The sequence below is a fragment of the Polypterus senegalus genome, chromosome 17, assembly GCF_016835505.1.
Source record: "Polypterus senegalus isolate Bchr_013 chromosome 17, ASM1683550v1, whole genome shotgun sequence".
In the NCBI taxonomy this organism is placed as follows: Eukaryota; Metazoa; Chordata; class Cladistia; order Polypteriformes; family Polypteridae; genus Polypterus; species Polypterus senegalus.
Genome location: NC_053170.1, coordinates 19,232,136 through 19,257,892, shown reverse-complemented (window position 1 = coordinate 19,257,892; position 25,757 = coordinate 19,232,136). Strand labels below are relative to the sequence as shown.

At 38.8% G+C, this 25,757-nt stretch overlaps 1 protein-coding gene across 1 annotated transcript in view; it reads right to left on the bottom strand.

Moving 5' to 3' along the window:
• Window positions 1–5,163: 5,163 nt before the first annotated feature.
• Window positions 5,164–25,757, bottom strand: part of cdk12 (cyclin-dependent kinase 12) — a 34,641-nt gene continuing 14,047 nt past the window's right edge. The window contains exons 2-14 of the mRNA XM_039739362.1: window positions 23,019–23,855; window positions 22,656–22,832; window positions 22,057–22,196; window positions 21,623–21,793; window positions 17,755–17,944; window positions 17,608–17,664; window positions 15,696–15,797; window positions 13,055–13,132; window positions 12,764–12,880; window positions 12,545–12,676; window positions 12,227–12,453; window positions 11,686–12,111; window positions 5,164–7,250 (exon numbers count right to left, since the gene is read on the bottom strand). Of these exons, the coding sequence (XP_039595296.1) occupies window positions 6,640–7,250; window positions 11,686–12,111; window positions 12,227–12,453; window positions 12,545–12,676; window positions 12,764–12,880; window positions 13,055–13,132; window positions 15,696–15,797; window positions 17,608–17,664; window positions 17,755–17,944; window positions 21,623–21,793; window positions 22,057–22,196; window positions 22,656–22,832; window positions 23,019–23,855 (3,265 nt within the window). The 3' untranslated portion in view covers window positions 5,164–6,639. The remainder of the gene's footprint in view (window positions 7,251–11,685; window positions 12,112–12,226; window positions 12,454–12,544; window positions 12,677–12,763; window positions 12,881–13,054; window positions 13,133–15,695; window positions 15,798–17,607; window positions 17,665–17,754; window positions 17,945–21,622; window positions 21,794–22,056; window positions 22,197–22,655; window positions 22,833–23,018; window positions 23,856–25,757) is intronic.

Below are 25,757 nucleotides of genomic sequence, written 5' to 3'. Positions count from 1 at the left end.
TCTTCCTATGAAGTCAGTAGATGGATTGGGAGAGCATGGGGGGGTCATGAGGTCACTGGAAAGGAGTGTGTGACGCTCCCGATATCTATGCAAAATGATGAAGGTCCAAGTCTTCAGAGTCCTGGTGCTTCCTGTCTTGCTATATGGTTGCAACCTGAGAAGACTGGACTCCTTTGGTACTGTGTCTCTTCCGAGAATCCTTGGATATCGCTGGTTTGACTTTGTGTCGAATGAGCGGTTGCTCACGGAGTCCTGAATGAGGCACATGACCTGCATTGTGAGGGACATCAGTTACAGCCATGTGGTGCAATTACCTGAGGGTGATCCGGCTCGTGTCTGGACCAGGCCAAGGGGACACCCACATGACACCTGGCTGTAGCAGATAGATGGCCATTTCTGGAGAGTGGAACTGGACTGCATGTCTGCCTAGGGGGTTGGCAACCAGGATCCTTAGCTGTTTCGGCATGTGGTGGGTGCAGCAACGCGTCGTACCAGTGCATGCTCCCTAAACTGACATGACCTAAACCTGAAAGCAAAGGGATTAGGCTATAACTAATCTGGGTACATCTGGGTTTTACCCCGCTTCTTTATACAATGTGAAGATGATGTTCTTTTTCTATTTAGAAATAACCTGCCTAGATGACCATACCTAGAGAATGAGTTTATGAAAAGACTTTTCAATTGGTTTCACTGTGCATTTCAACAGTTCTGGTAGAATGCCATCAGAGCCCCTTGCTTTGCCATAGTGTAACTTGCACATTGCGTGCAATGCATGATCTTTAGACATGGATGGATCATCTATTTTAGCAGCAAAGGTATTGTTGAAGGTTTATTTAGAGCTTTGGAAAAATGATCAAGCCAGCTTTAGAGAATTTCTGTTTGGTCCTAACAAGATGTGCAATCAGCTAGGAGAACATGGACACATCCGTGATTACTGTGGATCTTAATAATTACCTTGAAGTTATTATGTCTCAGGATGTCCTCAGCTTCACCAATCAATTACTGATAGTAGTCTTTTCTGCCTATTCTTTCCAAGATTGTTCCAAAAAAGAAACTGTAAAATGTGGGAGCATTATATGTTTGCATTCTTAACAAATAAGCCTAACAGGTTTTTTATTTTTATTTTTTTGGAAAAACCCAACTTCCTCCACTGAATTCATTCTTCAGTGTTAAAGTGTGTAGGTACAGTAAAATCTCACGCTATGTTCTCACTACTCAGTTGTGTGAGATTGTTCAAAAGGCCTCCAACCGTTCATATGAGGAAGGAGCCTAAGTTTTCGTGAAACCTTTAAAAGTGTGAAGAGGGACTTTTACAGCAATGCTTTGTTTCTTTTCTATGTTAAAACAGCTTGTTATGGTATAAGTAAAATATAACTTGCCCGTTGATTCATTTGGCAAGACCTTTCTGAATATTTTAGTAATTAACTGAAGTTGAAAGTGTAAAAGACTCTGTGGCACTTCAAGCTCCAGTTATTTTAGGACTGCTGTGGACAAGGGTTATGTGGTTACTGATAAAAGCAAAATTATTGCCTTGCGTAGGAAGTTACCCAAGCACATGTCACTATAGCCATCCCGCTTCTTATGTTGTTGGGTTTATGACCTCTGAAAGGTAAAGTTGGCTATCGACTGCGAGCTACCAACCTGTCACATGCTTTTATTTGCTTTTCTCCAAACCTTTTGGATAAACTCCTGTTTAAATATAAAGTTTATTTACTTGAAGGCTACACCTTATCTAAATAACCCTAAAATAATAACACACAAATTATGTTCTCAGACATCCCCGTCTGTCTTCCATTCTAACTCGTTTGGATTATTGGTGCTCTTCCTCTTACATTTACACAGCAGAAGTGATTTATCCTCATTGAGCACAAGTAGCCAAGGTAGTTCTGGCCTCATACTGTACATTAGAAAAATTATGACGAGGGCAGGCCACTCAGCCCAACAAGCCCATCCTCCCTATTCTCCTGTATCGTCCAAAATAACATAAACGTTAAGATTTAATGGTTCCTGAGGTCCTGCTGTCCACCACACTACCTACTAATTTTTGTTTGTCTACAGTTCTTTGCATGAAGAAAACCTTTCAAACATTTGTGCGAATTCTGCCCTGAGAAAGTTTTCAATCATGTCCCCATGTTGTTGTCGAACTGGTGTTTTAAAGTAACAGCCTGGACCCACTGTACTAATTGCTTTCATATATAGTTTTCAATACCCAAATCATGTCTTCCTGTCGAACCTCCATGTGTTAAACTGAGAAAGTCCCATTACTCCAGTCTCTCCTTCCAGCTCAGACCTCTTACTTGTAGAATCAGCCTGTTGCACTTCTCTGGAAATACTTGAAATTTGTCTTTGAAAACCCAGGAACCCTTTTCTTTAATTTTGCTTGGACTCTCCATGCAACACATCAATGGGACATAGCAGGTCAGGTTCAAAGACGTGATGGCCAGCTGAAGGGCTAGTCAGCAGCTTGGACGGCCGATTTCAGGTTTTCCTTGAGCCTGCTGTTTGGGCCACATCTCTTTCAGTGGTCTTACATTGATTGGTTGAGAGTCCTTTACTGGTTTAAATTGGATAACCATTGTCGTTACCTTATTTTGTCCATTGAACTGACTGGATGCTAACTGTTCTTTATCTTAATCACTTGCTTGTCAAAATAACAACGGACATATCTTTCAGATATGTGAGAGGGGCCTAATTAGATATACAATACGGAGGATGTGCCAACTCTACAGTACACACTGAAGGACAAGGCTGAGGTTCACTCCCAGTCTCCAGGAGCTTGGAGGCAGCCATTCTCCTACTACCCAATAATTTACTCTGATGACATTTATTTCTATGCAATGAATTAATAAAAAATCATATTGGAATAAAAAACAACTCTGTATGCTAAATATACTGGGGTTTTTTTTCTAATCATCTTTAAAGGTCTATAGTGAGTAAAGCTAGCTTACCTCATCTAGCAAATCAGAACGAGGGTATCATTTTCAAATGTGTGTGAAGTGTGCGTCACTGCACCAGCTCGAGATTTAAAGAACGACGGGACAGGTGGGATTCAATTGGAGCCATAGCTCACTTAGGTGAAATGTAAAAAAAGTTCTTTCTAAACACACATATGCTACATTACCCTGTACCAAATAGGCACATGGAGTTACCCTTCAGTAGATATGTGCTTACATTCCCATATACTGTAGGTCTACAACAAGAGCCCAAAACAAAACAAAAAGATATGCAAAGCTGGCGTGTGTCTGGAAGTGCAGCAGCAGCAGACAGCACTTGACACACTGGCTGGCTCCCATATCCTGGGCTGTACAGTCAAGTCACCCCTTGCCAGCCTGTGTGAGCTGCACCAGCTCTATCCAAGCGAGCGTTGCCATCCTGTTCCCTTGACTCCTGGCAATCGCAAGAGGGAAGGGAAGCAAGGTGAAAAAAAGCTTGTCTGCTCATTGCAGCCGTTTAAGGCAGCAGCAATTGCTGGAAGGGCAGCTAAGGGGCTTAACGTCTGTAGTCCTCTTTGGATGAGGCGCCATCTGGTAAAGCCTCAGGGATTTCTACCCTCCTGTCTTTGGTGCTTTCAAATTGGGACAGAAGCATAGATGTGCTTGTGAGTTGCATATGCGCAGTTCACTCGGCCGGACAGCCATGAGGTCACATCAGAAGACTGCTGCCCACTTGGCATTTATTCTCAGAGGACTCGTACAGCAGTGCACACTGAATACTGCTCAGTCTGTACAAAATGGGCCCACACATTCAACATTATATAACATCCTGAAGCTAAGACACATAAAACCCTAAGATTATTTTGCAACCAGCATTTATAAACGCAAACATCCATCCACATTTGTCACCAGTTTATCCAGAGCCAGGTATAAAGAAGCTGAAACCTATCTAAGCCAGTATTGTGCAGAAGGCAGGAATAGCTGCAGTGCGCCAGTCTATCACAGGGGGAACAAACACACACACAATCAATTACACTGAAACCTAATTACATTTGTATTTGGTCACAAACTGGCAGATGTCACAGTTTAAACTGTAGTCCTACTTATTAAAGGACTCAAGACACAGCCGAAATAGAATCTCCGACTCCAAAAGGCAACTGACTCCATGAACCTTTAAAATCAGAAAAATTTATTCAACTGAACAGTAACTAAAGAAAGAGTAGGGTATATTGTACACCTTAATTACTAGTAGCAATTGCCACTAACAATGTCAGAGGCTAGCAAGGTTATTTTAAAATGAAATTATCTGATCCATATTGGGTGGTTCATATCAAAATAAAGCCTTACAGTAAAAACATTTCCAAGCTGAAACCAGCACACATAAAGTCTAAGAATAAAGTGAAGCTGCCTTTTGAAATCCTGCCATTAAAAAGCAGTTTATAACCCACTCCGAACTGGAATACGGAGCACACAAAAGGCTGATGTGAACTATCAAACTTGACGAAACATTTGAACTTAATCACCAAGACTGGTGAATGTGGCCACCTCACATTAGCATTCTAAAGTTTCCACAACTCTGGCCTCAAAGGTGGACACAAAGGAGCAGCACCAGAGCCCACCTTGTCAGCAATGGGGGCAAAATAGGCAATGATCCTGAACAGTGCTAACTCTCACACATTTTGAAGTCACCTAAGTTACATAACCTGTACGGTTTCGAGGATGCAGGAGGAAAGCATAGAAAAGCCAACTTCCCACAGATGACCTGTTTAGGATTCAAATCCATGAGGCACCATTTCAAAACCACCATTTCACTCCCATATGATTTAACAAATCTAAGTTCAGAACTACATGACCAAAATCAGAATGCTTGAAAATGTCCTTTCTACAATCATCTATTGTTCCTTACTGCTTTTGCAGAAGGCACTGGCTGTATACATTTTTCTATCACATGCTGACAGTGTGGCTAATATGTGTTGGTACTGGCATGTAAACTACAGAGACATCATTTTAGCCTCCCAACAGTAACACTGGAAAGCTTTTTAACCTTTAAACTTAATATATGAGACATGAACAACTAAATAACATTCACTGATATGCATCAGCTTAAAAAAGGAACACTGCAGCATTATTTCTACCCTTTAGATTGCATTTAATAAACTGAAAAAAAGAGAAACATTTTATATATTACAAAATATCTGTACAGACATAAGTACAACCCAAATGGATCATTTTATTCTCCAAAATCTGGAGGGACAAAATTATTTCTTTAATTACAAAAACTAAGTGAACAAAATTATAATTGCTGCAGATTATACAGCATGCGCACAGACAGCAAGGCACTTCTGTGTGCCAACAGGGGCTGCCAAGGGATGAAGGGAAGAGGGAGACAGAAGAGCCTAGCCAGGGGTTAACAGCAAAAGGTGCTGCAGGGAGCAGGAACAGTGAGTGTCATAACCGAGGCTGTGCACTACAGTAGTTGTTGTCGGGGATCCATCAAAACATTGGATTCTGTATCAAAAGCACCCTCTAGTGGGCTAAATCTGTGGCTGACCTGTTTAAATAGCCAACAATCAGGACAGGCTACACTGGCAGTTTTCTAAAAAGGACCAGAACTAGTGGGATACTAGTTTTAAGTACTGTACATGTTGGATTAAACTGATAAGCCAGAACAGGTCATGCCAAGGCTTGTGCTACAAAATATGGAAAATCAACATAGCTCTGATAATCCAGCAGCACAGCTTATGTGTCTGATCTATTTAACTCCACAAGTCTAGTCTTTAGGATGGTGTGTGTCAATGTGTGGTAAGATTTATGAGAAGTGAGAGAAACATGCCCAGCAATGAAACCATACACATTGCTGCAACTCATCAGGAACCAAGCAAGTGTGTGGAAACCCCCCTCTTACGGATCCACTAAGCAGACCATTCTGCATACATTTCCACCAGGGTAACTACCTCCATTTGTTTATGACACATCTGGACTGCATAAAGATTTCACTGTAAAAAGAAATGGTAATATGAAGATATGCAGGTGATGGTCTTCAGAATGGTCCTCTTCAAATGCTCCAGGGGTAAGGGTTTGTCCAAGTGCCCAAATCATAATTTAACAGGTAAAGTGGTTTGACAGAATCTGCTGTTGAAGCCCCTTATTTTTAATTATGATTTACTTTTAAAATTATTTTCTTTATACAGCTCAAGGAACAGTATTTGCACTTTGTGCAGAAGTAATAGGAACACACATACTATGTGTCTACAAACTGTCTACTTGGAACCCCCTGCAAACACAGCTATGCCCTTAAGCCACACCAAAGGAGGCTGTAAAGAATCACTGTGCCTTCCCTCTGAGCCAGGAGCTTTTCATATGAAATGTCAAACTGTGGAGGTGAGGTGGGGTGTTTACCAGGATAGAGTAATGCCCCAACTCTTCAAGTAATCCCTCAACAATCTTTACTTCTGAGGAAAAACAACAATAGGTAATTTTTCAGCTCTGGTATGTCAGAGATGTGCTTCCACCAGTAGGAAGTTGTACACACTTCCCAGGAACTACACATTGTACATTCAAAGTTTTAAAACTGCTGAATGCCCCGTCACCCTCCCATCATCTTCATCAACCTTCATTTTGTGCCTATGAAGTCGGCAATCTTACCACTACTTGCCTACACAGTTTCTCCACCACTTGATGCCATCCCTCTGAAGTCACAGTATGATCAATAGGGCATACCCTTACCTCTGCCCTCCCTTGACTGAGCCCCGCTAGCTCCCCTGTAGCCCCAGCCCATAGGCCCAGATGTATTCTGGCTGACTTGGCCTAACTCTACAGCACTGGGTTCAGCATGTTGCTTCCCCATTGATCCACGATTAAACCTCAGGTCCTGGTCTCCAGGAAACTGTGTTGCAATGGGAGGTGTAAAAGTAGTCCTGGGCTTGTTTATTGGAGACTCTGGCTTCTCCAATGGAGGAAGTCCTTCTACAGATTGTGTCCTAGTTGGGGGTGCTGTTCCAGTTATAGGGACATTGGATGATCGCCCAGCACTGGGCAGGGTCATGTCTCTCAAGGGCTCTACCCTTCTTGTACTTGGTGACTCATCACCTCTTCCCTTTGAAAATGGATCCCCTTCCTGCTGAGAAATCAACTGCAGCAAAGCTGCTGCTACAGCTGGGTTTAGGTCTTGATGGACTGAAAATTCAGGCTCCTCCTCTGATGAAGTGGGTAGTGGTGGAGGGCAAGGAGGTGGACCTGGAGGCTCAGGTGGCCTCTTCTCTGGTGGAACGACACCTAAACTAGGTCCCAAAATCTTCTTTTTGCTAACATTTGAATCTAGAAAAAAGGAAAAAAAAACACAGAAAAATGAACAGGCAATAATATACAGGAAGCACGAAATATAATGTACTCTGAGTATCTTAGCACTGAAACCTATCTTACAAATTGACTCTCAGCAAGCATGAGGATCATTAACTGAAAGTTGGGATTGTAATAAGTTTTTAATAATAATATTAACTCTTTCAGAACAGATGTTGACATTTGTCATGAGGAGGGATTGAGGGTGGTGATCAAATGTAAATGGTGACCAAACCTGCAATTATGTTATAGTTTGACTCTCTTTGCTAGATGGAAAATTAGCTTTGTTGGTTTGACCGAGATTTCCTGCACTTGCTTGTAAGGCAAAGAGCAAACAACAGCAAAAATGGCATTGACATCTGGCAAGAGATCAAAGCAAATGCAAAGCAAACAAAAAACTGTGGATGATGTTTTGCATATTATCGCTAAATTGAACTCTGACTTGTCAGACTTCGATTTTAATGCAAGTAACCGAAAATGAACATGAGGTGCCAGCAACGTTCGCTTTGGACAACTGCCACTTACAATGGCAAGAGATACAAACCAGACTATTAACACTGCAACCACTACTGCTGAGCCCCACCCCGCAAAGACAGCCTGACACATTGCTTTTCAGAAAACTGAAGAGTTAATAATAATAGAATATCTGTCTGAAGCTACAGCAGATCACTTGACTCTCTAAAACTGTTAATACCACAAGAAGCTTGGCAACCTTTGTAGCTTTGCAACAAGCACAAGTCCTCATAACATAGAAGGGAGAAGCAGCACCAACCATTTCAAGTCATGGTGAGCCGAACACTTCAGTCAAGCAAGGATCCATGTAAGACAAAGCACCGAAACAAGATCATGGTTCTTGTGTAATAAAGTTCAATTTATACAAAGTTGCAAAAAGCTAGGAATACTTTTTTTTTTTTTTAAAAAACACAAACCGAAATTTAGAAAATGTATTACTGAACAGCTACAAATCAATCAAATGAAAAATGGCACCAATTTAAAGTTTTTCCAGTTCATCGATCTAGTTTCTAAATCAAAATTCAGGCTTTGGAGAGTCTAAGTGTATTTTTTACCAACAGATGAAAGAGAGGTGCCAGTCTGCCAGTCCACTGAAGGACAAACTCATGTACACCCCTGAAATTAAATTACAGCTGAAAAACAAAGCTCACTGTAAACACTAATGTACATGGCAGCACACATTTAAGTTTGTCATGGCCAGTCATACAAATTTGTATCAAGGTAAAATTTTCATATATAACAGTGTATACTGTTTATCCTTTATAGCACAAACTATCAATCTTATTTATCAGTAAGACTTATTTTTAAACAGAAATATAATTTATCTAGATGGTGCCTCCATTTCTCAATTCACTGCAAACTACTAATGCAGTAGCTTTAAATTCTCCCTGAACTTTACATATTATAATGCACTTGATTACATACATGTTGATTCAGACATTTTTCCTTTACCTTAGTTTACCTACTTCAAAATGTCACCCAGCAAAAAAAAAAACACATTTTGACACCTAGCATTCAATGTAGTAACAGCAGAGCCATGCAAAGTTTTTACACCTAAGACATTAAACTGCTAACTCATAATAAAGTCATCTGTTTGACCTGTTATTGAGACTGTACTATGTACACCCCCACAGAACTAGCTGTTCTGTACTACAAATTGGATTTAACTGTCTGAGTAGTATAATTTAGTTAAGCAAATGTCATTCAACACAACTTCTAGTTGAAGGATATGTCAAACTTAACAACTTAAGTTGCTCATCTCATTACCGTATTTTTTTTGATAAGACAAAGCCAGTGCTGCACAATGAGTTTACAGGTACAGCAAGTTCAGCCACAAACTCTTGACGATTTTTTCTATTCGGTTGTGGTATATAGAACACAAAACATCAGAAGACCGCATTCTTAATTCTTCGTTGCTGAATACAATGTACTTACAGGTAAACACTCATTGTTTGTCAGCTCTCATGCATAAACAGATGGCCCCCTATGACTTAGGACAAAATAAACCTGTTCGACTTTGTACGGGAGAGTTATTGACTAGCTGGATTAAGGCAACAGGTATGTCACACTAAGTGACTGGAGGCAACTGGAGTGCACCATAACTGCCTCAAACTCTCCAACATTGCGTAAATGAAGTCTATGGCAGAAAAAAGCCATAGAAATCATGTATTGTGACATGGCCGTTATTTGCATCGTCTATTTGTTGTGTATTCTGTTGGTCACATGTATATTTAAAGTGTTTATTGGTATTACTTTAATGATCAGTATGAAACCTTAAACTTCTGTAGCACCATCAAAAAATATACCACGGGGTAACAAGGTACTCAAGTCCACAAAGCACACATAGACATGTTTGGCAAAGTTGCATGACGTCGAATATCTTGTATACTGTTCTAGAGCCAGGGTGGATTCCATATTTTCCTCTTGGAATGGACATTCAATTGGACAGAGTTTCAGTTCATGTTCTCCCTAGATAAAGTATGCATTCCCAGGGAGGCTGGATAGTGCAAATAGTTCAACAGTTGGAACAAATCCTCATGTTCTCATTTTTAAAAACATGGACCACCAACCCGTGTTTGGGCCTTATGTGTCTTTCTTCCACACAACATTGAGGAGCCATGGTAACTGCCAGGATATATCCACAATAAATGATATATTTTGTATTTTTAACACTTCCAAACAAATCTAATTCATTCCTACAGAATGCCATTATGAAGCTACTTAAATTCATACAGCAACCTTAAGTCACAGAAATGAACAAAATTCCAATAATGCTCCTTTGAGCAGGAAAATCCTTAAAATTAGCTTATTTTATTACTTGAATGCAATCAGCCACTTTATGATAAACATTTTCACACTCTTGCCAAATTGAGACTGTGTAACAATTTGGCATACATCTCCTCAAATTACTGAACTTACTTTTAGAAAGAAATAAGTGAATATTGCCAAATGTTAAGTCTGAATGTATATCTATGTAAGATGAGGAACACACCTTAGAATATTCTAAAGAGAATGACCAAGTTGTAATACTAATAAACAAACATACTTCTATTTCTAGAGCATACTTTACCCAAAATATGTTACTTACCCCGTGTACTCTGTAGTGATGGCTCAGAAAAAAGTTTAATCTGACAAAGCAGGCTTTGGATTGAATAAAAGTCTATGGTGACTAACATGATGCCAGTGATTTAAAAAATCCATGAAAAAAAGCTCATGTTATTTGTGTCTAATAGTCCACGTCAGGTCTTTCAGCTGTATGATCACAACATCCCAAACAGATTTACTTTTACTAAAAAAGTGTTACAGTAAATACATTCTTCTGGAAAAAGCTTCCATGGATTCAAATAGAACATGCTCATGTGAGTCCCAAGCATTTGAGACTAAACCTACTCCACACAACTCATTCATTAGTCAGCCCAGTCACAGCTTATTCACTGACTACATTGCATTTCATGGGATATCTACAGTGCATTACTGAGAAAGTTCACTAAGAGATGTGTACAATTCAAGATTAAAAGTTAAAGAAAAGCAAGTAAAACATGATCTGGAAGAGAATATGCATCGTACCTGGGCATATCCAAAAAGCTTCAACAAGCAGAAGGTCAATTTACCCATGTAGTTTCAAAGACTGCTGCTAAACAGTCCTGAGGTAGTCCAGTTTCGGAGATGAATATACATGTAATGATGGGAGGCAGTACCATGCTCACGCACATCTGAGAATGTTCCACATTATTTTTTACTTTTGCCAAAGGGTTTAAGGAATTGACTTAATATTTTAGTGCATATACATATGTATCAGATGTGAGCATATGACTTGAAATGCGGATTATGTGGCACGAGTTAACATTAGATTTTTTCATGAACATTTTGATATTACTTGTTATTGTCTAGCACTGGTCACTAAAGACATCTATTCCATCAGAAATATCATCTTCATTCTACATTAAAATATCTTTTTTTCTTTTCCCGTCACCACTACAAACTACATAGTGTAACAAAATTATATATAAAAAAAAAAAAAAAAAATTGTTGGGACGAGTATTCCTTTAACTGGTCTCATCTGCCATTAAAGTAAAAGTGCAGATACAGAGGCAAATCATTTGATGGTGGAAGAGGGGTTGCCAATTTTGTTTCGTCAAGTTTTCCAGATATTTGTATGATGTGTACATTGATACAGAATTCATTTTACTCCCCAATTCAACACACACACCTACCTATCCAAGGATCCTCTAACCAGTATTTAAACTCAGAATTTCACATAATGCAACTGGAAAATACTCAAGGAAAAAAAAAAAGGTACTAAAAATCTACAGAGCCTCTCAAAACAGAGTCTCCGAGAGAGAGAGAGAGAGAGATGCTTAATTGTGTAAGATAGAACAAAAATGAATAGCAATAAACTTGCCCTTCCGGTCATTGGCAGTCTTCAGTGATGCTTCTTCTAACTGTACACCATTGCTTTCATCGGCTTGTTCCATTGCTTCCTGTGGTTTGATCAGTTGTCCTAGAAGCAAAGCCAAGAGACTGGACAAGTCTTCCTGGTTGGCAGGATTCTCAGGTAGTTCTACAGGCTCCAAAGTACTTGGTTGTGTTGAAACTGGCTCTGTAGCCAGCTCTTCCATCTTTTGTTTCTCTCGTTGCTGATTAGATGCTTCAGTGAGTGCAGATAGTGACTGTGTGAGCAGCTCCAATTGCTGTTGTGTTTCAGGGTTTGAACCTACATTGAGCAACTGAGCCATCTGTGGCAGACTGAGATCTGTTTGTCTCTGAAGAAGATTTAGCAAGACAGCCATTTCATTATGATTGAGCTGCCCAGCAGCTTCTCCTAGACCTGGAAAAATATGGAACACTTTAACAGAATCTTATTAAAGTCTATATTTTAAAATTATATAAAAAAGCACCAAAACATATCTTTGCTTTATAAAATACAATAAAAGTACATTTACCAACAAGTTCATCTGCAGCAGTTCCTGACTGCGCGGGGTTTCCTGAAGATGCTGGTGGCGGAGCACTCACTGGGCTGTTGTGTGCTCGGCTATTTTCTGTGGTCACCAATGGTAGAAGCTCCTTTCGTGGAAGTTTTGGCATAGTAACATCCTCACTCACACCACTCTGTCTCTGACGTCTGCGTTTTTTGCTCCATAGCTCGTGGCAGTCTTGCCAGTGTGGTAGACTATCAGAAAACAGAAGTGTTGATTAGGATCTCATCAGCAACTCATTAAAGGTCCCTAATAAAAGAATCTGTGTCTACATCTAGGACTTACTCTGGAGGAGACATTTTGCTTGGTTCAACATTGCATAGAAAGTCACTTTGAAGCGCCTGCTCTGCTGTGCAGCGCCTTGCAGGATCAAGTGTTAGCATTCGATCAAACAGGTCCAGGGCATGGGCCGGAAGGCTGGTTGGATAAACAGAATTAGGATAAGTTGCTTGGGGGATGGGAAGATAAACTAAATTAGCTCATATGAAATAATTCATAACATACAAGGAAAATTCTTCCCGTAGGCGTCGTCGATACTGCTTCTTTGGCTTCATTGTGTTAAAATATGGCAACTTGATCACATCAGGCCACACTGCAGGACAAGGACTTCCACAGAGGCGACTTGATATGTTTAGGGGTAAAGAAAGAAGATGGTCAGATGCATATGGGCACTTTAAACAACAATGGTTGCGGACAACTGCATGCTATTAATGAGCATCTAAATGTTGACTCTTTCTGCAGAATATTACAAATTCTATCCAAGATTAGACCAATCAACTGAAATTTAGACAATACCTGATGAGTTCAAGCTGGGGCAACTCTTGGTTGGCCTGAAATATTGGCTTCTTAGTAAACAGCTCCCCCAGAATACACCTGCACAGAAATGTTACATTTTTTAGAAAGTGATTCTATTTAAATCAAGCTAAATCAGACAAAAAGATAAAATCGCAACCACTGTGGCAACAAAGACAGTGTCTTTAAGATAGAGTGAATAATAAGTACTTTCATTCATCTTGCAAGTTCACTTAAAAAATATTTCACAGAATTTTTTTTTTTATTTGTTACTTAACCCATGTAGGTCATAGTTATGGCAGAGAAAAATAACACCATGTTTTCATTATACAGTACAATGAGTGTAATGTTGATCTGTGCTGTACAAATAATGTGAAAAAAGTACATTGAAAAATGTCTCATTACTCATGTTGTATGATCCACATGTCCATTATCCAACTGAATGCTCAAAATGTGCAAAATGCATGCATTTTTTGCTGAAATTTTATTTTGATTTGAAGACAGGGCTCTTGACAAATAAATGAGGTGCAGAGGTGGCTCAATTCAAAGGTACAGAATCACTGTAATGTGTTTTTCTGTTTATTATGTGTGGGGAAGTGTGGAAAGAAAAAAGAATATCTAGCATATAGTTTAATAAATATTTTTGTGACCCTACTAAATCAGATAACATTTTTGTTAAGCAATTTGTGGTGGGGATGGGTGAGTAAGCTAAAATGAACCAGGTGCGAGTAGAGGCATTTACATTCTTTTAGTATGTATCAGCTTACAAGCCTATTTTCCCAGGAAGAAAGCCAAACTGGAGGGTACATCTGAAAAGGCAGGACTATTGGTCCAAATCATGAAGAACCAAGGGAGTTGCCTTGTACCCAATGGTCCAGATGTATAGCAAGGAAGTTGGACCAGTATAAAAACAAGTTGTTGTCTAAGTTGTTTCCTTCGTCAGTCTTCCATCTAAGCACTACTAATGTAGAAGAGGTATAGTCTGTGCCAAATCATGCAGAGACTATGATGGATCTAGACAAAATACTGAACAAAATAAGATAGCATGCCCACTGATAGCATGTCATCCAAGTTGTATTAATATTATTTTAACACTCATTTCTATTCTGCATCCTCATATTTTAGGCATATTATCTTTATCAATAAACTAGGTACTTTTCTGTATTCTGCCTATTCTAGGATTGTATCTTGTTCCATAAATAAAATATGCAGTTGTCTCATTTCTTCCTTTTGTAGTACTCTATCTTGTCGCCCAAGGACATGGGTACAAAGGAAACATAACATGTGGGCTAAAGGCTGGGATTTATGCATTCTGATAAAGTCTACATAATAAAGAATACAAAAGGGGAAAAAAGGGTAACCTAGGAATCCATTATGACACAACACTATGTATGCTGCCTTTTTTTGGAAATTGTTGATAATATTTGAGCAAAAATACACGTGTTTTACACGTTTTGAGCATTTAACTGGATAACGGATATGTGGATTATGCTGCACGAGTAACATGAGAAATTTTTTTTCAGATCTTTTGCTGCTGTTACCATTAGGCAACATTACATCAAACTTTTTTTTCTCTTATTCTGCATGAAGTCATCACTACAAGCTACATGGGGTAAGTAACAAGTAAAAAAAAAAAAATTAAACATTAACAAGTTAGGAGGAGTATTTCTTTAAATTCAGACTCGCTAAGCACACAGTAAAAATACACATTTAAAATGCAAAAGGCTACCAAATTCAGTTAAACAATTGTAGGCAATTCTAAAAGATAGCACAACCTTGACTTGATGGAGCATTTTGCTTATTGGTGTGGCTGAGTTCCTTGACAATACACATTTTAAATAAATAAATTACAAGGCCTAATAGTACAGCGAATGCATAAATACACACAGCTACTGAATCACTCCTCCAGCACTTACCGGTATGCAACCACTACCATCCAGGTCCCACCTTTTTTTACCAGATGACTATAAGTGGATATGCTGGCTAAAAAGACTTTGTAAACTGTCATCCAGACAGCTTGTGTTACTTGTGCCTCATCTCAATCAGAAGGATGCCCCTAGTCTTCGCTCAACAGAATTGAAATTAAGAGTCCAGTAAACAACATTCTTACTTTAGTAAAAATTGCACAATATATTGTGCATTAATTTCTGCACAATTACTGACTTACTGCCATTAATGACTTTTATGTTTAAACTTGTCTTCTGATACTGTTATGGTTTTGGGTCTGCCAGACCTGTTCCTGCCAAGTGTTTCTTCCAGTTTCCAATTTCCTTTTGATGGTGTAGGAAACTGTACTCACCGACATCTCAGGTTTTTTGGAATTTCTCCAAAAGACCTACACTTTTAAAGAGTATAATTGTCTGTCGGTCGGTCTTTGTTAATAGCCTTTTTCTTGTAATTATGATAGCAATAAACACAATGGTTCAGACAGTGTAGCAAAAGTTTCTTCCAATATTGGTTTTATATAGACAGAGGGTTTATAAGTAATCAACAAAACCTGGGACGCCTGTAGGAATTGCTGGCATCAAGGTGGGTTTAGACAATGGTGGGAGGAAAGATTTTTGGTAAGAAGACTACTGCAACTGTAGCAAGGGTTTTAACAAATTCATTTTAGATGCCAACCAGCACAATTCATCACACTCACCCACAGCTCCAGACATCAATGGCTGGAGTGTACCTCTCCTCTCCCAGCAGAAGTTCAGGTGGCCGGTACCACAATGTAATTACTTTATTGGTATATGGACGACTAAATAAAAAGAACAAAAGATAAAAGTGAATCTTCTATGTTGAAGGAACAATATATATTTCAAGTATACCTTGCGACACAACTTCTAATACTTCGTTTAAAAAAATAATACCTCTACACACCCTAGTGCATATACAAGAAAAAAAAAGTTACATTTATATACAAAATATATATTTTTAGGTGTCCTACGTAGGACCACCTAATTCACTGACATTTGGTCAACAATTCAATTGGTCCTGTTTCTATACAAAGTCTACTTGAGCAAATTGGCACCACAAGTTTATAATTAATTTGATTATCAGTTGTGCAACCCAGTGTTGCCAATGTGAAAAAGTGAAAGGTGGAGATGTAAAAACTAATTACAAATTATACAGGGTGAGCCAAACAGAGGTACCACATTTCAAACGTTTATTCTATAAAAAGCTACAAGATAAAATAAATTTCATTAAGACACAAGAAAGGGTATACAAAACAGATTTTTTTTACTGTGTTTTAAAAATGATATCTTCAAGGTGGTGGCCATCATTAATGATACACTCTTTGAGACAATTTGTGAATAGTCGCATGACTCGTTCAGCCATTTCAAGGGGAATAGTGGCGATTTCACGGAGAATAGCATCCTTGAGGGCTTTAAGGTTTTCAGGTCAGTGTGAGTATACATTTGACATGAGATAGCCCCACAAGAAGAAATCACAAAGAGCGAGATCAGACGAATGTGAAGGCCACCTAAAATCGCTGCATAGGGAGATTGGCTTCCCCAGAAACATCTCCTGCAAAACTTGCATGGCTCTCCGTGCCGTATAAGCTGCTGATCCTCAACCCTCCTCAGAAAAGTAGGGGCCTATAATGCCGAATTCTACAATGGTATATCAAACTGTAACATGCTCACTATTCAGGGGTCTCTGATGACACTCACAAGGGTTGGTTTAAACCCAATGGCGAAAAGTTTGCTTATTTACACAACCATTCAAATTGTGATGTGCCTCGTTGTTGCACATAATGATAGCATCTTGATTAAAGGTTTACAGAATGTTTCCGCATAATGTTCTACCAGTCTCACTCAAGAGTTACTGCACTGTCATTTTGTATGGAGGGAAATTTAGGTCCGCATGCAAAATCTTCCTCAAAGATGTCTTGGAAATGCCTAAGGCAGAAGCATGTTTGCGCGCTGAACATCTAGGAGACTGTAAAATCGATGCCCTTACACCTTGGATGTTTTCAAGCATTTTTACAATCCGAGGGCAGCCTGGGGTTTTTCTGTTCAATGTTGTACTCATCCATCTAAATTTTCCAATTTGGGACGCCCCCGGGAATGCTGAAATGCGTTCAGAAGACTGGTTACGTAGCGATGATTTGTTGTTTATGACGAACGCTTCGACAGCGAAAGCACGGTGTGCACCGGACCGAAGCATGTTGCAGACTGAAAACTACAAGGGATCGCCTATCAAAGGACCCCCACCCCAATCCACTTGGCTGTCTCTACCTCATGCAATGACCTTGAGAAATGTGATACTTCATTTTGGCTCACCCTGTATATTACCAAATTATTATCCACTAACCTTGCTGCATTTACTACAACTATTGTTAGCATTGGAAAGAATCTTTGTATATAGTGTTCTTGATTTTGTTTACAAGTTTAAAGAATCCCAAATTATAAATAAAAACTCCAGATATAAATTAAAAAATTAGCTACATGCATTGTCTTTTGAAACAATTTGTATTCTTGCTTATCAAGATCCAGTTTGTTTTTTGAATGGCACTGACTGCAATCCCTACTCTGCACAGAAAGAGAGATACATTTCACACACACCTTTCTTCTGAGTTGTAGAGGCGAGCTAGACCAAAATCTGCCAGCTTAATCTGCCCCCTAAAAAAGGAAACAAAATAGCATCAGTTGACATTAAAAAAAAAACACACAACTATACAGTGTCAAGCTGGACAACACAATAAACCTTACCTGTTGTTCAGTAGTATATTTGAACATTTTATGTCTCTGTGCAAAAAACTCTTTTTGTGGCAGTAGTCCAACCCTTCCATCAACTGTCTCATAAAACTCTTGATGTGTTCTTCTGAGAACTGCACAAGGCCAGATTCCAGCAAACCCATCAGGTCATGATCCATATATTCAAACACTAAGTAGAAGGCACCTGTGGACAACCAAAAAACAAATTTACATATTGTTTTCTTTTTGAGAGACAACATATTTGGATGTTATCAAAAACCATGGAAGTGTCCTAATTTTTGTAACATTAGTAAAAAAACAGCTACACAAAAAACTGAATCCCAATTCTTGCCATATCAGTGCTTGAAAACCTTGCCTAAGCAATGAGAATATTGAGGGAGAGGGGGAAAATCACCTTTTAACAATTAAAATAGACTTATGCTACAGATCTTTAAGAATGCATTTCTCTACAATTTAAGAATATTCCAAATATCATTTCTGCAAAAATAAGTCAAAATATTCATGACACTCATATATTGCAAAAAACAATAAAAAAGAAAAAATGAGACTATTTAGTGCATTAACCCAAAAAATAGAATTTTAAAGACAAAGCAGCAAAGAAGGTAGTTTCAGATTTTTTCGGGAAGGCGTTTTTGTTAATCGAGAATGTGTTCCTCAAGTGAGTTACTCCTACTTTTCTGTCCGCATTTGAGCACAGAAAAACACATGATTATGAAATTAGGGAGATATCTTTTATTTTTTTGATGGATTATAAAGTGAAAGCAAAAATATGGTAACAGTAAAATTCAATCAAAGCATTTAAAATTCTGGATGCATCGAAAACAGTAATTAAACCCTTAACATGCAAAAAAGTGTAAAAGACTTCACATTTCTCTCTATTATTATAAAGAAAATCCTGGGAGGAGATGAGACTTTTTAGCCTGGGACAAGACGTGACTTTTTCAGAGAGATACTTTCACATCCCGCGAGACAAGACTTTGTGCCAAGAGATTTAACCAGACCCTGGGCCGGAAATAAAAGACAAAGAGTAGATGACAAAGTAGAACGTCGTAAAGAATTCAAACACGTTGGAGCGATACACATGCAGAGCAGGTTAGTGATTATGAAAGCACTAAAATTCGAAAGTCTCAAAACAAAATGATAGTAAAGATCGCATTAGTGCAAACGGAAATTATTACTTGGTGAAATAACTGAACAGTGAAAAGAGATCTAATATATTGTTGAGATTTAAACTTTAAGTTGGATACTTGTAGATCATCTAATTTGTGTTGCCATCACGGAAAAGTGAAATCCACATACACGAATGGCAGAGACGCAAATTGGCTTGTGCGTAGCACAGGCTGGGGAGGAGTGGGGTGCTTGTGGGGTCGGCAAACGAAGTGAGCAGGGGGCAAAGCCCCCTAGTATTTCAAAATTTTTAAAAAATGGATTAACTCTTTTAGGGCGGATGTCGACAAAAGTCGACATCCAGGAGTAGATGGCAACAAAACTCACTTTTATTCCATAAGCATTCCCTCTTTGCTTGGAGGAATGTTAGACTCATTGAACCGGCATCTAATCCTTGCGCGAGTTACAAAATGTAAACAAAGGCAAGATGGCATCGATATCTCATGAGGGAGCAAAGCGAGTGCAGAAAAGAAAACACTCAGCAGACAATGTTTTGCGCATTTTCGCTGAGTCGGACTATGATCGTTCAGAATCTGATTTTGTTGACAGTGATCAGGAGATCGAGCAGGAGAGTGAGGAGCAGGCATCAGCTGATCGGACACCAGCCGATGCCACCCCAGCACATATGCACAGCCGATGCACCTACACCAAGGTTCACGTGGGAGGAATACCCAGACATTGATCCGTGGAAGCCAAACTGGCTACCAGACTTCACAAAACAAAATGGCTTGCTGTTGGACACAATAGATTACCAGCCACTGGACTACTTCAATCTGCTTCTCAGCTACTGTCAGACAAGACAAACAGGTATGCAGAGCAATTTTTTGAATTGCGGGCTGTGCATGCACTGCCTTTTCTTTTTTCAAAGTGGAAACCCACAACAAAAGACGAGATGAAGGGCTTTGTGGCATTACAAATACAGGTGGGACTAGACTGGTGATAACTTCAGGGAGCATTGGTCCAAATGTGCTTTGTTCCCTGGTGGCTTTGGACAGGTTATGTCGTGTGATAGGTACGTGCTCCTGCAAGGTTTTCTTGACTTCTGCGATAACCAGAAGCAAATCCCAAGGGGTGATCCAAGCTAACACCCCATGTATAAAGTTCAGTCATGCTTGACATTGTGGAACCAACATATAAACAAATTTTATCAGCCTGGCCGTGATTTGTCTGTGGATGAATCTATGATAAACTACAAGGGACACCTTTTTTCCGCCAATATATGCCAGACAAGCCCACAAAGTATGGCATAAAGGATTTTGTACTGGCAGAAGCAAACACTGGTTTCTGCCTGAAAGTAATTACATATACAGGAAAGTGTTTCTTTCAAAGAGAGAACTGTCCCTTGACAAGTCAGGTTGTGCTGGAGCTGCTTCAGGGCTATGAACATTTGGGTCATGTTGTGTACGTGGACAATTTTTATACATCACCAAAATTGTTCATGGTGCTAGAGAGCAGGAGAATTGGAGCTTGTGGCACAGTGAGGGTGAACAGGAGACACATGCCTTCACAGGTGCAGCCAGACAGGCTGAAGATGAAAAAGAGGCGACAATCCAGTTTGCATACGGGCGGTTAACTTGGTGGCATGGGCATGGCATAATGTCAAATTGGTGACTTGTCTCTCTACAGTACATACTAACAATATATGTGAGAAAGTTATTCGTCAAAAGGGAAACCCAGAAGGTAGGAAGCTAGACAAGACAGTTGCACTTGAGGAGTATAACTGTAAAATGGCTAGAGTTGATCGACTGGATCAGATGCTGGGGTCATATGCTTACGGCCATAAGTCCACCAAGTGGTACCACACTGTGTACGAATCGCATGTGTGAGATTGCACTTACAAATGGCTATATATTGCTCAAGCAGGCAAACAGTGACAGCACTAAGACTGCAGCAGATTTCCGCAAGAAGGTGGTTGGCAGCTTGCTGGCAGAGTATGTTGCAGTGCCTTTGGCAAAGCGAGGAATGCCATCACAAACAGCAGTGCCAGACGGGCTGACTGAGCACCATTTTCCTGCAACATACGAGGACAAAAAATACAAACCTGACTGTGTTGTGTGCAGCAACAGACAACTGAAAAGGAGGCACCAGAGCAACACACATTGTAAGCAGTGCAATGTGGCAATGCTTGCAATTGGCTGCTTTGAGCGATATACTTTGCAGGACATTACTGTGTAACATGTACAGTATGTGTTGCAGGCTCATACAACATGCAAGACAGTAACATTTGTCAAAAAAATATTTTTTGTGGATTTGATATGTTAAACCATTGCCTTGTGTTTTGTTTTTTTTTTTTTTAGTTAGTTTTTGGAAAAATAGTCAGCCCTGGGAGAAAAGAAACAAAAAAAAAATTTGCCCTAAAAGAGTTAAAATAAAGAAAAACAGCCAGCATTAAATTAGTTTCTGATGGCAGACATGCTTGTTTATGTATGTATAAAGTATCTTGTAATGGTGCAAAATGTATAAAATTGCCATATTAAAGCTTGTCTTCATATTTATAATGAATGACATTTTTATTTTTGTTACCTTTGCACTTTACCATGCAGCTTTCATTTACATTGCTGGCCAATAATAAAAAAAAACTTTTATACTGTTTTGACCATTTGGCAAAACACCACATTATGTTACAATATACTACCAATAATTTTGTTAACACACTACATTCAATATATGGTACTGTGCTCCACAGTATTCTCACCTTTGTCTTTTTTGAAGTCAAGTGCATCCTGCTTGTCTGTGACAATTTCCTTCATGTTCACTACACTAGGATGGTTGAGCTGTCTCAGGATTTTAATCTCACGAATAGCAGTGATTGGAAATCCCTCTTTCTCATTGTCAAGACGCACCTTTTTTAAAGCGACAAGCTCCCCTGAAATAAAATGGTTGAATGTGTTGTTAAATTTCCACTTTGTGCTTTTAACACAGTATTTGTACATAACCACAAAACACATGATTTTTAAGTGCCATACTCAAAACTACCTAGTTCAATAAAACTCTCTAAAACCTTAACTATACTATGTTTTGCACTTTCAAAACTAATTAAATGACTACCCATTTGAAACTTAAGTCAAAGTAACACAGCAAATAATTGCTATAAAACACCTGATCTACTGGCAAATTACTCTCACTTACCTGTATCTTTGTCTTTGGCTTTATATACTTGTCCATAAGTGCCTTCACCAATGATACCAATAATGTCAAATTTGTCAACACAGCGCTTTCCCCAGTCACTCTGAGTCTGCTTCTTCTCCCCATAACGTGGGCAGCAGAACCTTTGTATAAGTGAAAAAACAAAAGAGAATAGTAAAAACAGATACAAACATCCATAAAGTTTTCATAATGAGAAAAATAATTTTCAGGCAATTGAAATAAATGATTGGGTATGAACCAACAACAGTCTTTACAAGATATATCTGAATTTAAGAAATGATGCAGTAACCATTATACTTAGAGTAGTTTAAGAGTTTAAACCAAAATATAGTATTCATAGGTGGACTTTGTAGCAATGTAAACTTTAAACTTTCATTGTTGGGTGAATTTCAAATTTTTCATTAGTATAAAGATTACTATAAAACCTGCTAATAAAATAAAGGTAGGTATATACCAGACAGAGCTAAATAATAATAATACATTTTATTTTTAAAATATATTTACTAAGCTCTGTCTTTCAGAAATACTGAAACAGAAAATATAATTCTAGAAAACAAAATGCAGAAAAGTAAAATATATACTTTGGTCTCTTTTTGAAAACTGCTTGTGGTGGTAAAGGTGTCCTATGGACAGGAGACTGAGGTGGCGAGGTGTCATCATCCCCAGGTAGAGAGGGAGGCAGTGGTAGGTCACTCAACAGGTGTTTGGTCCGGGGTTCTTTTTCTCTTCTAAATCGTGGCATAGCAGCTTCCACTGGACTAAAAAAAAGCATAATTGAAGTATTATGTTAGACAGACTGTAGATGTAAATAAGAGTACTGGCTATTTATACGCAGATAGGAGCATTTACTTTGGCATTGAAGCTGCATTTTTTACTGAACTCTAATTTAGACAATATTAAAAAAACATTTGAAACATTAAAAGTACAGAACAGAATGATGTTACCTGTCTAAGCTGTCATCTCCTGGCAGCATTGGGGGCAGCGGAAGTGGTGGAAGAGTAGATGTTTTCAGCTGGGGAGGAGGGTGAATTATTAGTTGATGAATTGGGCTTTGTGCTAAAGCGGGATTGGGAGACTTTGCCTGTGGTGTGGGGACAACAGAAGGTTGTGTCTTAGGGTGTCTTGGAGAAAATATTTCAGGTAGGGGTGGAGGCGGTAAATGAGGAGTGGCTGGAGAAGGAGGCAGAGGAGGTGGTGGGCTTTGTAAAGGGGGTGTCGTAGATGGCAAGGGAGGAGGAGGTGAAAATATAGGTGGAGGGAGAGTAATTGTAGTCTTATCTTCCTTTGGTGTTTCTGAGACAGGTGTTGGGGTTTCTTCTGTTGTGGGTGGTGTAACAGGATTGTTGTCTGCAGGGACCAGTTCTCTACTTTCATCTTCAGATTTGATCTCAACTTTGACACTAGAAACAGAAGTATGAGATGGAGGTGTGCTCTCCTTGGTATCAGAGATCTTGTCTATTTTCTGAAGCACGGGCTTGCTATTTCCACCCTTCTTTAATCCAGATGATGCTGGCGCAAGTGCTAAGGTCTTGCTCTCCTCTTTACGAGGTCCTGGTGAGCCCTTTATACTGATAGCTGCAGCAGCAGCAGCTGCCTGACGTTCCCTCTTCTTGCGACTAAGCTCAGCTCCTAGACTTGAGTTTAATGGGAAGCGTGTAGCTGGAGGAGAGATACTGGACTGACGACTCCGTGAAGCTGATGAACGCTTTTTACTGTGGGACCGTGAAGGGCGGCGTGACGAGAACGCTGCTGGACTTCGACTGCGGGACCTCACAGATCGCCTGAAAAAAGTAATAGTAAACTTTTTACATAAATTGACATGCAATGTGTTTATTATTTTCAGTTACTAGAAAACTGTCCACATTTACCCAAACATAACATCAAAAGCATTTTTAGAACACATTTTACATACCTAAACAAGGATTGGAATCTGGTTTTCACTCAAACTTAATTACAAAAGTGTCTACTTTTAAAAGAATATCTTCTTTCAATTAGATGCTGGTTCAAGAGTAATTAATTGCCACTTCCAACTAATAAGTAACAACCATTTCAAGTGTTTCAGTTATAAGCAAAAACTTTAGCCTTACTTGTACTGTATATTGATATTAATGTATGCATACTTATCCAGACAGAAGAAATTACATTTTTCCTAGTGTTATTTAGACTTTCATTTACTGAACTGAATGGTTCTAAGAAGCTTAGTGGGGCTAACTTAGGTTTATTATACATCATCTATAAATCAAGGATTTGTTTAATTTTAGAGAGTTTATACTCCCTAATAAATGTACTTGATGGGGTGGTAGTTGCTCTAAAGTAGGAAAGGATAAACCAAACTCTGTTTGCTGATACTGAAATAAAGGAGAATGTTAAGTAGAAAATTGACACACAGGATGGACCACCAGAGAGAAACAGAAGATACTGTAAAATGCAGATTTAAAGGCATGCATTTGTTGAAGAAGTCCTGTGGTCTTTGTAAACTGTAAACACATACCACCACATAAAAAAAAAAAACATTTTACATGAAGAATCTTGACGTACATAGTAAAAGAATCAATGTACTCTTTGAAACTAAATGTAAACTTCACTGTTCAAAGTTTCACTCAACTGTTTTTCTCAAGTATCATCAAAATATCCCAAAATATCTATTTTAAAAAATAAAAAAAAAAAACCCAAAGATTTACATTTTACTAATCGCAAGAAGAAAAACACATACAACTATTTGGCACTTAATGCTACACATAAACCAAAATTATAAATGTGTAATAATGACACAAAACAAAACTATATACAAATAAAACTTATTAAAATCCATTCACTAACATTTAAAGTATTGGATAAAAGGTAAACTAAAAATAAACTACTAAAGTACTGCCAGTATAGGCATGTTGATTAGTGTTGCAGTTTCACAATTGAACAGTCCCGAGTTTGTCTCCTAGTTCAAGAATAGTCTGCGTAGATGCATGTTCTGCCCGCCCACGTTTATGTTTTTACTTCTCCGGTTTACTTCCCATATGCAGTCGACCCTTGATATACGACTGGCCTGACGTGCGAACAACTTGATTTACAACCAACATCTTGCGTTACGACCTGATTGCGGTCATGTGTATCCGCTTGTGCGATTGTAAACAAACAGCCGAAAGCGTTCACAAGCGTCAGTTGGAGCCCAGATACATGTGTTTGTGGACGTAATTTCGGTCAGTGCAGTGATTTATCTATATATATCTCTATCTCTATCTATATATATCTCTATCTCTATCTCTATCTCTATATATATATATATATATCTATCTATATCTCTATATATATATATATATATATACATATACTGCTCAAAAAAATTAAAGGAACACTTTTTAATCAGAGTATAGCATCAAGTCAATGAAACTTCTGGGATATTGATTTGGTCAGTTAAGTAGCACAGGGGGTTGTTAATCAGTTTCAGCTGCTTTGCTGTTAATGAAATTAACAACAGGTGCACTAGAGGGGCAACAATGAGATGACCCCAAAACAGGAATGGTTTAACAGGTGGAAGCCACTGACATTTTCCCTCCTCATCTTTTCTGACTGTTTTTTCACTAGTTTTGCATTTGCTATGGTCAGTGTAACTACTGGTAGCATGAGGCAAACCTGGACCCTACAGAGGTTGCACAGGAAATCCAACTTCTCCAGGATGGCACATCAAT